Raw genomic sequence first — 15,046 nt, 5'->3', positions numbered from 1 at the left:
AAAACACTGTAAATTACTATATCAAAGGAAATCATTTTTGATGATTTACTGACTTCAGAGTGGTTGAAATAATTTTTAAAGACGGTGGCAAAAAACCCCAAATAATCTGGATCCTTGTAGACCAGCTGCTATAATCAAACAACAAAGGGATCTGTATCTGAAGATATGGATCATCAATGATCAGCAGTCTCATATGTTGTCTACTTTCTTTCCCTCACAGCGTCTGTATCGGGAGGAATACCACAAGCAGAAGGACAAGATCCACACGACCTACGACACTCCGGATATCAGACAAGTCAAGATGAACCAGAAGAACCTCAGCGAAGTAAGGAACCGTGCACCTGTTTTTTAATTCACATGGCTCGTTGGAGTTTAGTAGTGTCTTCTATTTATGCCGCCTTTTTCTTCTCTCCTCATTCTAGTTGTGCTACAGAGAGAAATACTACAACAGCAGAGGTCAGCTGATCTCTCTGCCCATCACGCCCCAGCTGCTGCACTGCTACCACGTCAACGAGATCACCAGCGAAGTATGACGGAAAAGACACACGACACACAAGATTCACTTTAAAACTTATGTGAGAAAATGTTGGTTAAAATCTTTTTTTCTGTATTTTTTGTTTGTAGCTGAAATACAAAGAGGATCTGACCTGGCTGAGAGGAGTCGGCTGTTTCTTATACGACACCCCGGAGATGATCCACGTCCGCAACATCAACAAGCAACGGGTTTGTCTTTCAAGATTTACTTAAGATTTTAGAGAAGATAAGATGATCCTTTATTAGTCCCACAGTGGAAATGTAGAGTATCAAAGCAGCAAAAAGCAAAGTGCAACAACAAGAGACATCAGTAAAGAAATAATAAATAAGTAAGGCAAAATATATAATATAACGGAGAGGTTGAGTTCACTTTATTTCACATATGGAATCATACTTCATAATCAACTTCCTGCCGTGGCGTCACAATCCTCTGTATTTTCCTTTTCTAATAGGTGACCTACCCGGTGGAGGCCAAGAAGAACCTCGCCAACTTCTCCGTGGTCCTGGACACGCCCGAGTATCAACGTGTGACCGAGCTGAAGACCCACATGAGCAACGTGAGTCCTTTATCATATCATGTAATAGGATTTTCATCCTGATTGATTCTACGACACCACTTTATTGGTGGTAACAGCAGATGTGGTTCAATTCTTCTTTATTGTAGATGCAACTTCTTAACCCTTATTTACTTCCCAACAAAACTGCTGTAGGTTTAATAAAGGAGTCAGGCAATTATTTGCCTTTTTCCATCGTTCTGTGAGCAAAATAACTGATTTCATGCTGCACAATGCATCACAATTCTGCAGACTCTTCATTACTCGCTTACATTTTTTAAAATGGCAAAAAAATGACCCGTTGCATTGAAGTAGTGACAGGAAACGTTGCATTTCCTGTCACTACTTCATAATAAGAGTCAGCTAAATGCTTTTATTGTGAAGCTGCAGCAGTAATAATGTATTTTTTCTGGGAATGTCACCTCACACTCTGAGTTAATAATACTGCAAATATATAAATACTTTGTGTTACCTCATTGTGCAATAGATTGCTACTTGTCAGACATTTATTTAGATTAAATCTTAGAAATTAGCTTATTAAATATCTTGCAGTGCATTCAGAGGTTTATGTTCTGTCAGAAAACCAATATGGCGACACATCTGAGACTCTATTCTGCTCCTCTATCTGCAGATGATCTACAAAGCGCAGAGCAAGGAGGACATGGCGAAGGTCTCCAACACGGTGGACTCTGTGGACATCCTGAGAGCCAAATGGGCCCAGCAGCTGACCAACAATGCAAGTCCAGATCCCCCATCACTCACTGACTGCTTCTACACAGATGTATTTTCCTTTAGCTGCTAATCTAATTATTCTATCTGTTTCTCTACAGTTCCAGTACACCAACCTGGCCAGTAAGGAGAGAGCTCACTTCACTCAAGAAATTGAAACTCCAAACATGGGCCATGCTAGAAGAATGAAAGTGGTCTGCAGTGATGTGAGTCTTCCTTGTTTCTTCTCATCACACCTTAATTTCCTGTAGAGTTTAAGTTCATCTTAACATTGTCTGTGTGTTTATTTGGTTATATTTTGTCACTGACTTACCACTAAACAATAAGAATTACCATAAATGTCAACGATAATATAAGGAGTATGATTCAACTCTCCTCTGATTAACTTTTTTCCTTCCCTTAGAACAAATACAAAGACCAGTATGAGAAGATGAAGCACAGGTACACTGCCATCGCTGACACACCTCTCCTGATCCGGGCCAAGAAAGCCTACCTCCAGTCCAGTGATGTGAGTACGCTTATCGGCTAACAATAATATTCATATCACTCAATAATTAATAAACCTTCCTTTAGCAGTAAACCTTTGTTTGAATGTGAAGATTTAAAATGACATTATAGGACTGTAAAGTGAAAATTTGATATAAACCAGTCAAGAATTATCGTTGTTATTATTATTATTATTATTATTATTATTATTATTATTATTATTATTATTATTATTATTATTATTATAATTAAACTATGGTTATTATTAATTTAATTTATTCATTTAGAATATTTTTATTTTATTTATTTTTTTTATATATTTTTTTTATATTTGTTTTATAATTTGATATAAATTAATTAATTAATTTACTATATATATATATATATAGCAAAAAAATGTTTTATGATCTTTGAAAATTGCTAGGTAGGATTTCACAAACAAGGAATTTGCTTTGGTGTACTGGTTTGTGCTGATATATTTGTGTTTTTGTGTTTTATCCACAGCTGCGTTACAAAGAGACCTTTGAGCTCGCTAAAGGTCACTACCACACGGTGAAGGACGCTCTGGACATCACCTACCACCGCAGAGTCACCGATGACATCAGCGAGGTCGGCATGGAAGCCAGCTCATTGATTATTTATATTTCTTATAGATCGTTTTTTTCAGCTTTCTAACTGGTTGTTTTTTCTTTTCCTCAGGTTAAATACAGACAGAAGTACATTAAATCTCTGGGAACATGGAAGTCCATCCCCGACCGTCCAGAGTTCTTCTTCAGCAGAATCGCCAACGAGAACATCAGCAGCGTAAGTTAAACACTCTTTGTTGACATATTTACCCACAGTTGATACAATGTCTTATAGTATCATTGATATTTGAATTAAATCCTGTTTCTTATGTTCCTCTTCAGGTGAAGTACAAGGAGGACCTGGAGTGGCTGAAGGGAATCGGCTGCTTCGTGTGGGACACGCCTGAGCTGGTGACGGCCGAGAAGAACAAGAAGCTGTACAGTGAGGTGAGGGATCCATTATGTTCATCAATAATCAATCACGTGATAAATATGTTGCGACTATGCTTGATTGTGTATTTCATATCATAGAAAATACTGTTTACTACTTGTGATGTCTAAAATGTATTTTATTATCATCTTGCAGTAGAAAAAATTGGGTTGCAGGAATCTCATTATTCACATGTTCGTGTGTGTATCGACCCAAAATCTTTGATTATACTTTATAAATAAAATATAAACAAAGATATTGGGTTTTCTTAAGAGAATTTGAAGGGTTTTATTACTTTAAATTGTGCAATTTTACACCATTTTGGACCATAATTATTACTTTAATGCCCAAATAGCTTGAGACTAAAATTCCTATTATAAATAATCATTTTATTACAAATTTTAAAGCCTTCGTCTGAACATTAATAATGACTTTATTTTGAAAGAAAACCTTTAAAAACTTGGAAAAGAAAAAAGTCATGGCCTGCCACTTTGAGCATTGGATACATATATGCTTTTTATTATACTACATAAGGGAGCTGTGTATTTCTCTGCATGTTCCTAATATGTTTCTCTTCTTCATAACAGAGACTCTACAAAGCGTCCTTCGAGAAGAACAGAGGCAACTTCAAGTACAGCTGTGACACTCCGTTCTTCCAGGCTGCCAAGTACGCCTCCACCCTCATCAACGACGTGAGTCCCTTCTGTCATTTAAACCCAACGCAATTATTTAAAAAACATTGTTATAAATACTTTGTTGAAGCTCATTTGTAAAGTAGATACTTTGATCACACTTCTCTGTCTCTGTGCATCTCTATTGGACTCTCAGCTTGGAGGTAAAAGTTTGTGAATTCATAGTAGTGTTATTATGTTTATGGAAAATAATGTTTATGACCTGATCTTTTTATAGGTAACCGTAATACCAAGTGTATAAAATGTGACTATTGTTCTTTATATCAACTTGTTGCAGCGGTGGAGGAAGTACTTAAGTAGAAGTAGAAATACCACAGTTTAAAAGTACATCATAAGAAGTAAAAGTGTGAAATATTATCATAAGTAAACATGCTCATTATGCAGAATAGCTCCTTTAAAAATGTAATGTTATTATAGAATGTTATAATATGTTGTTTTTAAATAGGCTTCATGAAAGAACCTGTTAATGTTGTAGTTCATCAATGTGGAGCCAGAATGATATACTTTGTATACTACTAGGTAGATAAGAAGTATACGTTGGTACTGCATCTTGTCATTTGAGCATATTATGTGTGTATCTTAAAGTGTCAGATAAATGTAGTAAAGGCTCTGAGATGCAGCAGATTGGAAATATAAAGTAGCAGAAATGGAAATACTCAAAGGGTAGGTAAAGTATTTCAGTAAATGTACTTTACTCCACCACTGACTTGTTTTAAACCGTCCTTCGCTCCTCCTTGAAGAGTCTCATCACATGACCTGTGCGCGTTGTATTCTGGACATTTGTCTTTAACTGCCTTCTGACGTTGTGAGCAGAGATCCTACAGAGCTGCTTATGAGAAAACCAAGGATAAGTTCACCATAACTACAGACGACCCTAGATACAAACTGGCCCGAGAGAACAACAAGATGAGCCAGGTAAACGTCCTGCTAGAGCCATGATACCAACCGGCCCGGTCCTCCTCCGCTGCTACTCCCGGTCCGGTCCTCCTGCAGACCTCCTGCACCGGTGCATGAGGACGTCGCATGAGAGATCGTTTCTCTTCCTGCTCGTTGTCTCTCTTTCTTTTTAGGTCGTTGTAAACGGAGCCACTCAATGAGCAGCTGGACAGCTCTGTTGAGTGAGCAGGACGCTCCTTTATCTGTGCCATCGGAGAGACAGTTTGATCCAAACTATTTGCTTTTGAGGGACAAAACTAAAGCTTGATGTTGGGCTACGAGCCAAAAGAAAACACTGATTGTATTATATTGTTAAGATGCCAAATGGAACCAAGATCCCAAGTTCTCTTAATTTTCATTTTTTGTGTCCATGCACCGTCGCCTCTCCACTTGTCTTGCACCAAACTGACTTTCTGTGCAAAGTGTGACTGGCCTCAATGCTCCGAATATGAAAAATGATTGATAATTAAGGATCCTACATGTTTAAAGGAGATTTGTATACTCCCAAAAGAATAAACCAGCATAAACAGCCATTAAATCATACTTTTTGAATTATTATTATTATTATTTTATCATTTCTTTCAGCTTTAAACATCTAACAGTCCAAATCTAACCTTGTTAAGGCCCCACTTTGGTTAGCCCTGGTTCAATCACTCATTTACCCATGATTAAATGATGCTAATTACATTGTAAATATGTCCCAACAAGTCCTTATCAAGCTCAGCATTACTGACTAAAGATTTCTGTCACTCTGACGGCACAGATGAGGACAAACAGCTCCTCCGTCACACTTGGACCTCCGGAGATCTTCTCCCGTCCTCCCAGTGTTACTGCTGTTTTTTTCTTGTGTCCTCATTTTTTGCATGCTGTGTGTGTGTCGTGTGTGTGTGTGTGTGTGTTCGTGAACAGGCAAGGTATAAATCCAAAGCAAAGGATCTGCTAAAGAGCGGTTGCAATGAGCTTCGGCGCCCTGAAATCCTCACCGCCCTTTACCAGTCTACTCAGAGCAGTAAGGTAAACAGCCACAGAGCGGTAACCCGCGGTAACGCTGATGGTCTTAAACAAGCAGAAAAAATGATCCCTGTGTAGTCACCAGGTTACTTTCATCCTCCCTTTGCTACTCATCCTGTACAAAATGCTTCCCTCCATTCCAACCACTTTAATTTCCATACATTCCACCATTCTCTCCATGCTGTAATCCATCCATCACCCATTCACTGCTCTTCATGTCTCATTGATTACCAAACATTTAACTCTGGGGCTGTACCGAATGTCCTTTTCTTTTTTTTGACATGCTTCTTAAAAAGATAGATTTTTTTGAATGGAATGCATGGTGCTGTTAGATTGCTCAGAATATATACAGAACCATTTTTTAAAATAGTTTTTAAAGAACCTGAACAAAACACAACACAAAATCTTTGCAAAAGAAAATGGAAATAAATGCACCACCATGCTGAAATATTTAAATAACAGTTACCAGGTATGCTGTAGTCAGTACTGGTTGTCATATCTTGATAAATGCCTCAGCAGCTTTCCCAGAAGGAAGTATTCTCTGTATCTTCTTATACCAATCGTCCAGTGCATCTGGATGTCCTTAGAAATACAGAATTTATTGCTATAAATCAGAGTAATCCAAGCGTTTTGGTTGTTTCTTGCATTGTCAAACTTAAACTGCCAAAATACTCTAAAGAGGTGATCGCTCCAGTTCAAATCCAACCACCTCATCTTCACTTGTCTCCAACATTTTGTATTTTGCAAATTTCTGAATTGCATTTGAATTTGCCTCATCTTTATTGAAGCCTCAGACTCAGTGAGCAGTAGAATACGATGGACAGCTGGTTCCCAGTGAGCTACGTGGAGTCTTCAGACTTTCACGACTGAATAGTGGTAACACAAGTCCTCGTCTTCATCTGGAAAAAAAATCCCTCTATTTTTCTGCATGTTTCATAAAGCATGTTTTCATAAACTTATGCATGGCACCACTTCACTCATTTAACATACTGTATCATTTTAAGTCAGATAAAGTCACATAATTCATGTTAGTCAACGGTTTCTCACTTTCATAGAGAAGAAATCCAAGAAAAACAAGAAGAGCAAATGGAAAACAAAACAATTGTTTTACACTTTTGCTTTATTATGATATAACAGAAAGTGATTTAAAGTCAAATGACTCTGAGGAGGACATTGTTTGAAGCTGTAATGATTCTTTGTATCTCACTTTAATTTTCTTTTCTCAAGTAATCAAACTTCTTTTTTCAAGAATTCATTCACAGTTTTTCTTGGATAGATTTTGTCTTTACTTTAGCTACATATATTAGAAACACGTTGTCACAATACACATGAATACAAGCCAATAATTACATTAGCTGATTGATGTTATGAGCGGCACTAACTTTCTTGTGTTTCACGTTACATCGTCCTCCATCAGTGGAGGTACAGGGAGCAGTATGAACGGGCCAAGGACAAGTTCACCTCGGTTCTGGAGACTCCGGAGTACGAGGCCTGCAGACGCAGCAAGAAGATCACTGATGTGAGTTTTTGATCTTGTATCACAGGGTTAAAGGTTTTTAGCGATCAAAAAGTCCTTGATTATGTTTTTATTTTGAACTTCTTCTGACTATGTGATGATGATTACTCCCTAGATCATCTACAAGATGGAGCACAACAAGACCAAGGCTAAGGGATACACCTTACCTTATGACACTCCACACCAGCAGCACATGAAGAGGGTCAAGGATATCACCAGCAATGTAGGTCACCCTCACACTGGCTGCACTTTATTTTGAAATATGAAAAACATGATTTTGGTGTTTGATGGTGTGTGGTTTTTTTCATGCATCTTGCAGCTGAAGTACAGAGAAGTTTATGAGAAGAGCAAAGCCCAGATCAACATGGACCCCGAGGCTCATGAGATCCGTGCTGCCAAGGAGGCCTACAAGAACATCAGCAATGTAAGAGTCTTTAGTGAGGGATCTGTTCATTACTGATTAAAGTTGATTCAAATATTGATTGAATATTTGTTTTGTTTTTTAGCTTGACTACAGGAAGAAGTATCAAGCCACCAAGAACAAGTGGATCTGGACGGCAGACAGACCCGACTTCCTCAACGCTGCCAAGAACTCCCTGCAGCAGAGTGATGTGAGTTGATGCTCCTTTCTTGTGATTTTTCATCTCAACAACATCCAACTGTGTTGTTTTTGTTAAAAAAATAACAAGATCAGCATTTCATCACATTAAAAACAAAGTCACGGTATGGTCACTTATGACAAAACAAGATTTGGAGAAATTTATTAATTATTTTATCTCCTGCAAAATGAATTTATTTTCAAGTGGTATTACTTATCTATAAATCTCTAATGTATTCAGAGCAAAAATCTAAACAAGGAAATTGTCTGTTAGTCTTTATGAAGCACAGCGCTGAAACCAACTTCCTGATGGTCGTATTGTTCACAAGCGCTTTTAACTAAATGTTTTGTTTAAACCAAGGCTTTGTTATTATTGTATTATTATTATTTAATATAAATATATGTATTTATTTGTATTCTTTTAACTTTTAAAATTGTATTTCTAAATATATCTATTTCTTTTACTTAGATCTTTTAACTGTATTGTCTTAACATTGTATAAATACCTTGAAACGTGCTTTATGAACTAAACTTCTAATTCTGCTCCCGTCGTTTCACAGGTTGAGTACAAGTACGACAAAGAGATGATGAAGGGCTGTGTGATTCCTGTCGTGGATGACAAGTTGACCCTCCTGAATATGAAGAATGCAGAAATGGCCAGCGAAGTAAGTTTTTTTTCCTCCCACTGTCTTCATTACCTTTTCTACGATGAAATTAAATTACTGGAGGACTCTCAAAGGACAATACTACTGAATATTAATACTTTGTTCATTACTGCTCTCCAGGTGAAGTACAGAGAGAAGTATGAGAAGGGGAAGGGCCACTACGTTCCCGTCAATGACACTCCTCAGATCCTGCACGCCAAGGCTGTTCGCTCTCTGGTATCAGAGGTACGATTCATTCAGTCAAAAGGCAACCATTTATTATACATGTTAAGAATAAGATATATTACACTATGTGACTGTTTTTAATGTACATGTGTTATAATTTATTGTCATCCTCAGAGCAAATACAAGGCGGCCAGTAAGAAGGAGATGCAGTCTGGTTCGTTCACCACCCTGTCGGAGACTCGTGACACCGCTCACAGCAAAGAGATCAACAAGCTCATCAGCGGGGTACAAACGTCTCACAGCGTCTCGTAATCCTGATCTTGTTTTGATGTGTCTGTCTCTGACATTTCTGTTTTTCCTTCTTTACAGAAATTGTACAAAGCCAAGTTTGAGAAGGAAAAGGGCAAGTCCATCTATAACAACATGATTGTTCCACCTGATGTTCAGCACGCCATGGGAGTGGCCAAGAGTCAGAGCAGCGTGAGTCAAATATTGTTTATTTCATTTACATCTAAGCGTTGGGATAGTTTCATAGTTTCACAGCCTCTCATTATATTTGATGCATTCTGCTTTTTCTGCACAACCTCATAGATCGCCTACAAGAAAGACGCCAAAGCCAACCTCCACTACACGAGCGTGGCCGACCGTCCTGACATCAAGAAGGCTACTCAGGCTGCCAAGCTCATCAGTGAGGTAATCACAGAGTTTATGCATAAAAGCTACAGATTAAAGATTTAAACCTGCACACGCACAAATGCAGTTATCCATGATTACATGTACCCATGTTTGCATATGAATAAAAAAACACAAGTACATTCCACCAGCTATGAAGCCAGATAATTTCATGAAAACTATTTATTTTTTTTAAACAAAAAGCACAATTATGTCCAAAATGATCATTACAATTATTTTGATCAATATTGAGATAAACAATTATTAACCACTGATATTCATCGTTTTTAGAGACAATATATTTGTATTGCACATTCACATTTAACTATAAAGATATGTGTTTTTTGGCTAGGGAGGCTTTTCAATTTTGGTATTGAAATATTCAATTTTTTGTGTGTGTGTATTATTAAAAACATGCATACAATACACAAATATATATGTTAATTTAATATCAAATAACAATATGATTGCATAGAAGAATCGGAGAAGAGATGCTTCAATATCACAGTCAAATATGTCATTGTGGGAGGCGAAAATTGTGATTGTAAATTATTTCTCAATTATTTGTGCAGCCCTGCAAACAAACAGACAAAACATCAGGAAACAGTCACGCCCGTTGTCTGTTCATGGTCCACTGATTCTTGTTCTGGTCTTGTCTCTTTAACAGGTCGGTTACCGTGAGAAGGCCCGTCAGGAGGCGAGCCGTGGAGGATCTCTGGTCCACCGCCCGGACATCGCTCTGGCCACTGAGGTGTCCAAGCTGACCAGCACGGTACGGACAAAACCAAAACCAACCAGGCCAGACATACTGCTTCTCCACTACGGTTATCATCTCCTAGGAAACGTTCCCCTTTATTTATCAAACAAGATGGCCGGACTCAGTCACCTCTAAAGAGCTACTGTCTGGGTGTCATCGTCAGATCAGCTCCCAGGAGACTAGCATCGCTGTGGTAGACGCTCTGTAGTCCTGTAGTCCTAACCATGAAACTAGAACCCCCCGCAGCGCTTCTCCTTCCATCCTTTGTAATCCTCGTCTCAATCTGTCGCCACGAGATGTTTTAACTGCTCATTATCATTGTACATGTCCTCCATCCTTATATCTGTCCTCTTCCTCTGTCCTTAAACCTCTCCTCTTCCTCCGTCCTCCTGTCCTCTCCTCTTCCTCCGTCCTCCTGTTCTCTCCTCTTCCTCCGTCCTCCTGTCCTCTCCCTCCATCCTTAAACCTCTCCTCTTCCTCCGTCCTCCTGTCCTCTCCTCTTCCTCCGTCCTCCTGTTCTCTCCTCTTCCTCCGTCCTCCTGTTCTCTCCTCTTCCTCCGTCCTCCTGTCCTCTCCCTCCATCCTTAAACCTCTCCTCTTCCTCCGTCCTCCTGTCCTCTCCCTCCCTCCATCCTTAAACTTCTCCTCTCCTCCTCCGTCCTCCTGTCCTCTCCCTCCCTCCATCCTTAAACTTCTCCTCTTCCTCCGTCCTCCTGTCCTCTCCTCTTCCTCCGTCCTCCTGTCCTCTCCTATTCCTCCATCCTCCCGTACTCTCCTCTTCCTCCATCCTTAAACCTGTCCTCTTCCTCCGTCTTCTCCTCTTCCTCCGTCTTCCACTCCTCTTCCTCTGTCCTCCTGTACTCTCTTCTTCCTCCGTCCTCTTGTACTATCCTCTTCCTCCATCATCCTGTACTCTCCTCTTCCTCCATCCTCCTGTACTCTCCTCTTCCTCTGTCCTCCTGTACTCTCCTCTTCCTCCGTCCTCCTGTCCTCTCCTCTTCCTTCTCCCCATCTCTTTCCTCTTCCTCCGTCCTCCTGTCCTCTCCTCTTCCTCTATGTCCTCTTCCACGATGTCCCTGTCTGTGTGTTCTCATCCCTCCATCTCACTGCGCTTTGTAGGTGGAGGGCAAGACCTCCCACCACGGAGCATCTTCCTATGATACCCTCCAGATGCGCCACATTAAGAAAATGAGTGCCATGACTAGTGATGTAAGGAGGTTAACGCCCTGTCGCTCCACCTGCTCTGTCTTTCTGTCCACTTCTCATCCATCTAATGACTGATTTGTTGCATTTCTGATTTTTCTGTGGGATATCTTATTTGGTTTAGCATTGTGTGCATCCTCTGTTCTTTTGTTCCCCGACAGACTGTGGTTTGTTGTTGCATTGTTGCACTGTTTCTAATATCTATTCAAGGATTCCAGGATCATTTATTGTCATAATGCAACAACGAAATGCAGTTGTAGCCCGTTTGTAACACAACAAACACAAAAACATAAGTGCATTCCAGTAGTGCATTTTTTAAATTTGCATCATAACGAGGGAAAACAGCAGCAACAAAAAGAATTCTCCGTGCAGATAATCATGGCCGACACCTTCACATAAAGAATTTGACATAAGGAAAATATTCGCCATAAAAGATAAATTATTATATAAAACATATGTTTGGATCTCTTTTGTAGCCGAACAGCATGCCACATTACCTCAGCGTTCTGGGTTCGATTCCAGCTTCTGTACCTTTAGTTGCATTTCAAAACTTTCTCTCTCTAACCGTGTCCTGTCTCTCTGCGCTGTCAAGTAAAGACAAATTAATCTTTAAAAAGAAACAGGTGCTCATCCAGTAGTCAACTATTTGGAGTTTCTTCCTTTCTGAAATGCTGGTACAAATTTAAATTTACAGATAAATGTTATATTGCTGGATTAACACCTGTTTTTATTCCAAGAAGTTGTTTAAGGATTTCCTTTTTTGTCTTTGTCTCAGAAACACGACCACAATCAAACTGTCCTACCTCTTCCATTTGTATACTTTACTATATACGAAGTCCATGTTGTGTTTATGTCGGTCACTGAATTTGGCTCCGTTCACACTTCAGATCAGAGGCTCGTAGCTCACAAATGATCATTTGAGATGCTTTCTACAGCAGTCCAACTTTAAAACTGGATGCAAGACACAAAGTCTGATCAGCGTCTGCAGTTTGGTTTGGTTGAGAAGAACCAGGATGTGATTGATTTTATATCATGTTCTTCTTCACGACCACGGAACCAAACTGCAGATGTGAACAAGACTAATGAGCACTATGACTGCTGAATGAAACGGGGAAATAAACTGATGCATGAGAAGATTTATATGATACACAGTTTGACTACAGTTTTTTTGTTCTTGTATAACAAGGGATGCAAAATTAATTGTGTGTTTGTATTAAAAATAATCCATTACGCAACATTTACAAAGCATTTACACAAAACTGTCCCTTTTTATACACTTAAAAAAAAGAAAAGCATTTTGTTGTTCTCTAAATGTTTCCAGTTGGATGGAGTCTGTGAATCTTCCACTGGATTTTGTCTCTACTTACAGTAACTCTTACATATATCCCCCCCACAATAGGTGAAGTACAAGGAGAAGTTTGACAAGGAGATGAAAGGAAAGAAACCCATATATGACCTGAAGGACAGTAAGATTTACCAGACTTTGAAGGATGCCAATGTGTTGGCTAGTGAGGTAAGTGATGAACCCTTTAAGACCCAAAAACAGGAACAAATCTACCATAAAAACCTCAGAAATAACCATAAATCAACTGCAAAGATGTTGAGATATGTTGATTTTATGAATGTGTGACTGTGCAGGTGAAGTACAAGGGTGACCTGAAGAAGATCCACAAGCCTGTGACCGACATGGCCGAGTCTCTGTCCATGCAGCACAACCTGAGCACCAGCAAGCTGTCCAGCAGCGTAAGACGCCACGCTCCCTTTAACGCTCTCACCCCCCCACACACACCCACCCACCAAAACAGGAAACAGCTGGGAGTCAGTTCATTTGTCTGAACTGAACTCAGAGTTTCCGTCACCACGTTAACAATCTTTGACCACCTCATGGGTTTATTTGCATCCATCATCCACACATCCATTATCCTGTGACCTCATCTGGTAGTGACCCTTACCCTCACCTTTGACCTTTCCATACTATCACCTTCTGTAACCTCCACTGCTTCATATTTCAGTTTGATTTATTTCCTCCTGTAGTTTGTACACAACTAGTCTTTTATTCATGATCCCTTAACACAAAACTCCCTAATTCTTCATGAATCTAGATCATTTTCCATACTATTGTTAACCACCATTTAATCTTTGCTCATTGTTTTGACGTGATGTCATATTTTTTGACATTGCTAAGAGCTGTTTTCTACGATGGCGTATTAGGGTCATAATAAGTAAAAAAACAAAAAACTTCACAGAGCTGGGAGAGGGAGGTAATATTCTGAGAAAAAACTCAGATTTTCAAAAATGAAGTTGTAGAAATTTTTATTCACGAGAAAAACATTTTTTAAAATTATGATAATTTCATGTGAAAAAACGAAAATGCTTATGATAATATGGTAATTTTTGGCTAAAATCACAAGTAGTTCCTTATTAATAAATTGGATTGCATAGTATATTTTAATTATTTCATCCACTGCTGGAATAATAAACTTAAAAAAAAAGTTTATCAAACCTTGTAAAAAAGTAAAGTCACGTGGTTCCTTGAAAAATGTGTGACTTAATAACATCAGAAAAAAACTGTTTTTTCTCATAAATATACTACTTTAATTTAAAAATCTAGTTTTTTCTTAGAAATTTAGAAATTTCTTAATCTCAGAAAATATTGATTTTTTTCTGTTAATTTGTGAGTTTTTTCTTAGAAATAAACCACTTTAATCTTGGAAATTCAGATATTTTTTTCTCATAAATATTCAACTAAAATCTGAAAGTTTTTCCTCTGAATATTCCTCCCCTCCCCTGGCTCTGTAATAATTGTTTTAAACTACAATTTCCCTGATAAACCTAATTATAATATATATTTCACAATTATAATGTTAGTGCTTTTCTTTCTTTCATTAAATATGAGACTTCTTTCGTACTATGTAATGGATGGGAGGAAACTCTCAGTTTTTTGTACTGAGCTGTCTTACTTGACTGGGCATTCCCCCGTAGTACTGCTACAAGAAGAAGTTTGAGGAGAGTAAAGGTCACTACCTCATGATCGCTGACACACCAGAACAGCTCCATCACAAGGAGGCCTCTGAACTGCAGAGCAACGTAAGTGGAACTGACTGCGGGGGTCAACAAACACCAAAAATGTTTATGTGATTTCTGCATCCCAGCTCTTCATTTCCTGCTCTTACAGGAGGCTGTTGGGAATTCATTTGTCAATACTTTAAGTTGGAAACTACAAAATACCCCTTTGGGTTGTAAATTAGCTTTAAGCTAACATTTATGTTTGATATTGCACAAAGTCCCTTAAACATAAAATAAATAAATAAGTAAAGGATTCCAAATGGCTCACAAAAAAGCCTGCATCTAATTTAAGATTATTTCCTACATTCTTTAATAGCAATTTATTCTTAAAAAGACAGCACTAGGAGTTTTGCATGCTTTCATTTCAAATCATGCACAATTTTACTGTTAATGAATTCCCATTTTGCAGTTGATGGCGTAGTGTTTTAGATTTTCTAAAGTATTTTTCCTACCTTCTTTGCACAAG

General features: G+C 38.5%; 1 protein-coding gene across 1 annotated transcript in view; it reads left to right on the top strand.

Annotated features, from left to right (window-relative positions):
• The window catches only part of neb (nebulin), a 76,497-nt gene that overhangs the window by 44,244 nt on the left and 17,207 nt on the right, over positions 1 to 15,046 (top strand). Inside the window, exons 91-116 of the mRNA XM_054614712.1 lie at positions 221 to 325; positions 423 to 527; positions 625 to 723; positions 987 to 1,091; positions 1,720 to 1,822; positions 1,917 to 2,023; positions 2,221 to 2,325; positions 2,808 to 2,912; positions 3,003 to 3,107; positions 3,212 to 3,316; positions 3,887 to 3,991; positions 5,837 to 5,941; positions 7,356 to 7,457; positions 7,570 to 7,677; positions 7,774 to 7,878; positions 7,961 to 8,065; positions 8,613 to 8,717; positions 8,838 to 8,942; positions 9,057 to 9,167; positions 9,252 to 9,362; positions 9,474 to 9,575; positions 10,222 to 10,326; positions 11,431 to 11,520; positions 12,914 to 13,027; positions 13,153 to 13,257; positions 14,497 to 14,601. Of these exons, the coding sequence (XP_054470687.1) occupies positions 221 to 325; positions 423 to 527; positions 625 to 723; positions 987 to 1,091; positions 1,720 to 1,822; positions 1,917 to 2,023; positions 2,221 to 2,325; positions 2,808 to 2,912; positions 3,003 to 3,107; positions 3,212 to 3,316; positions 3,887 to 3,991; positions 5,837 to 5,941; positions 7,356 to 7,457; positions 7,570 to 7,677; positions 7,774 to 7,878; positions 7,961 to 8,065; positions 8,613 to 8,717; positions 8,838 to 8,942; positions 9,057 to 9,167; positions 9,252 to 9,362; positions 9,474 to 9,575; positions 10,222 to 10,326; positions 11,431 to 11,520; positions 12,914 to 13,027; positions 13,153 to 13,257; positions 14,497 to 14,601 (2,727 nt within the window). The remainder of the gene's footprint in view (positions 1 to 220; positions 326 to 422; positions 528 to 624; positions 724 to 986; positions 1,092 to 1,719; positions 1,823 to 1,916; positions 2,024 to 2,220; positions 2,326 to 2,807; positions 2,913 to 3,002; positions 3,108 to 3,211; positions 3,317 to 3,886; positions 3,992 to 5,836; positions 5,942 to 7,355; positions 7,458 to 7,569; positions 7,678 to 7,773; positions 7,879 to 7,960; positions 8,066 to 8,612; positions 8,718 to 8,837; positions 8,943 to 9,056; positions 9,168 to 9,251; positions 9,363 to 9,473; positions 9,576 to 10,221; positions 10,327 to 11,430; positions 11,521 to 12,913; positions 13,028 to 13,152; positions 13,258 to 14,496; positions 14,602 to 15,046) is intronic.

The sequence above is a fragment of the Anoplopoma fimbria genome, chromosome 16, assembly GCF_027596085.1.
Source record: "Anoplopoma fimbria isolate UVic2021 breed Golden Eagle Sablefish chromosome 16, Afim_UVic_2022, whole genome shotgun sequence".
Lineage (NCBI taxonomy): Eukaryota > Metazoa > Chordata > Actinopteri > Perciformes > Anoplopomatidae > Anoplopoma > Anoplopoma fimbria.
This window is presented reverse-complemented; position numbering and strand designations above follow the sequence as displayed.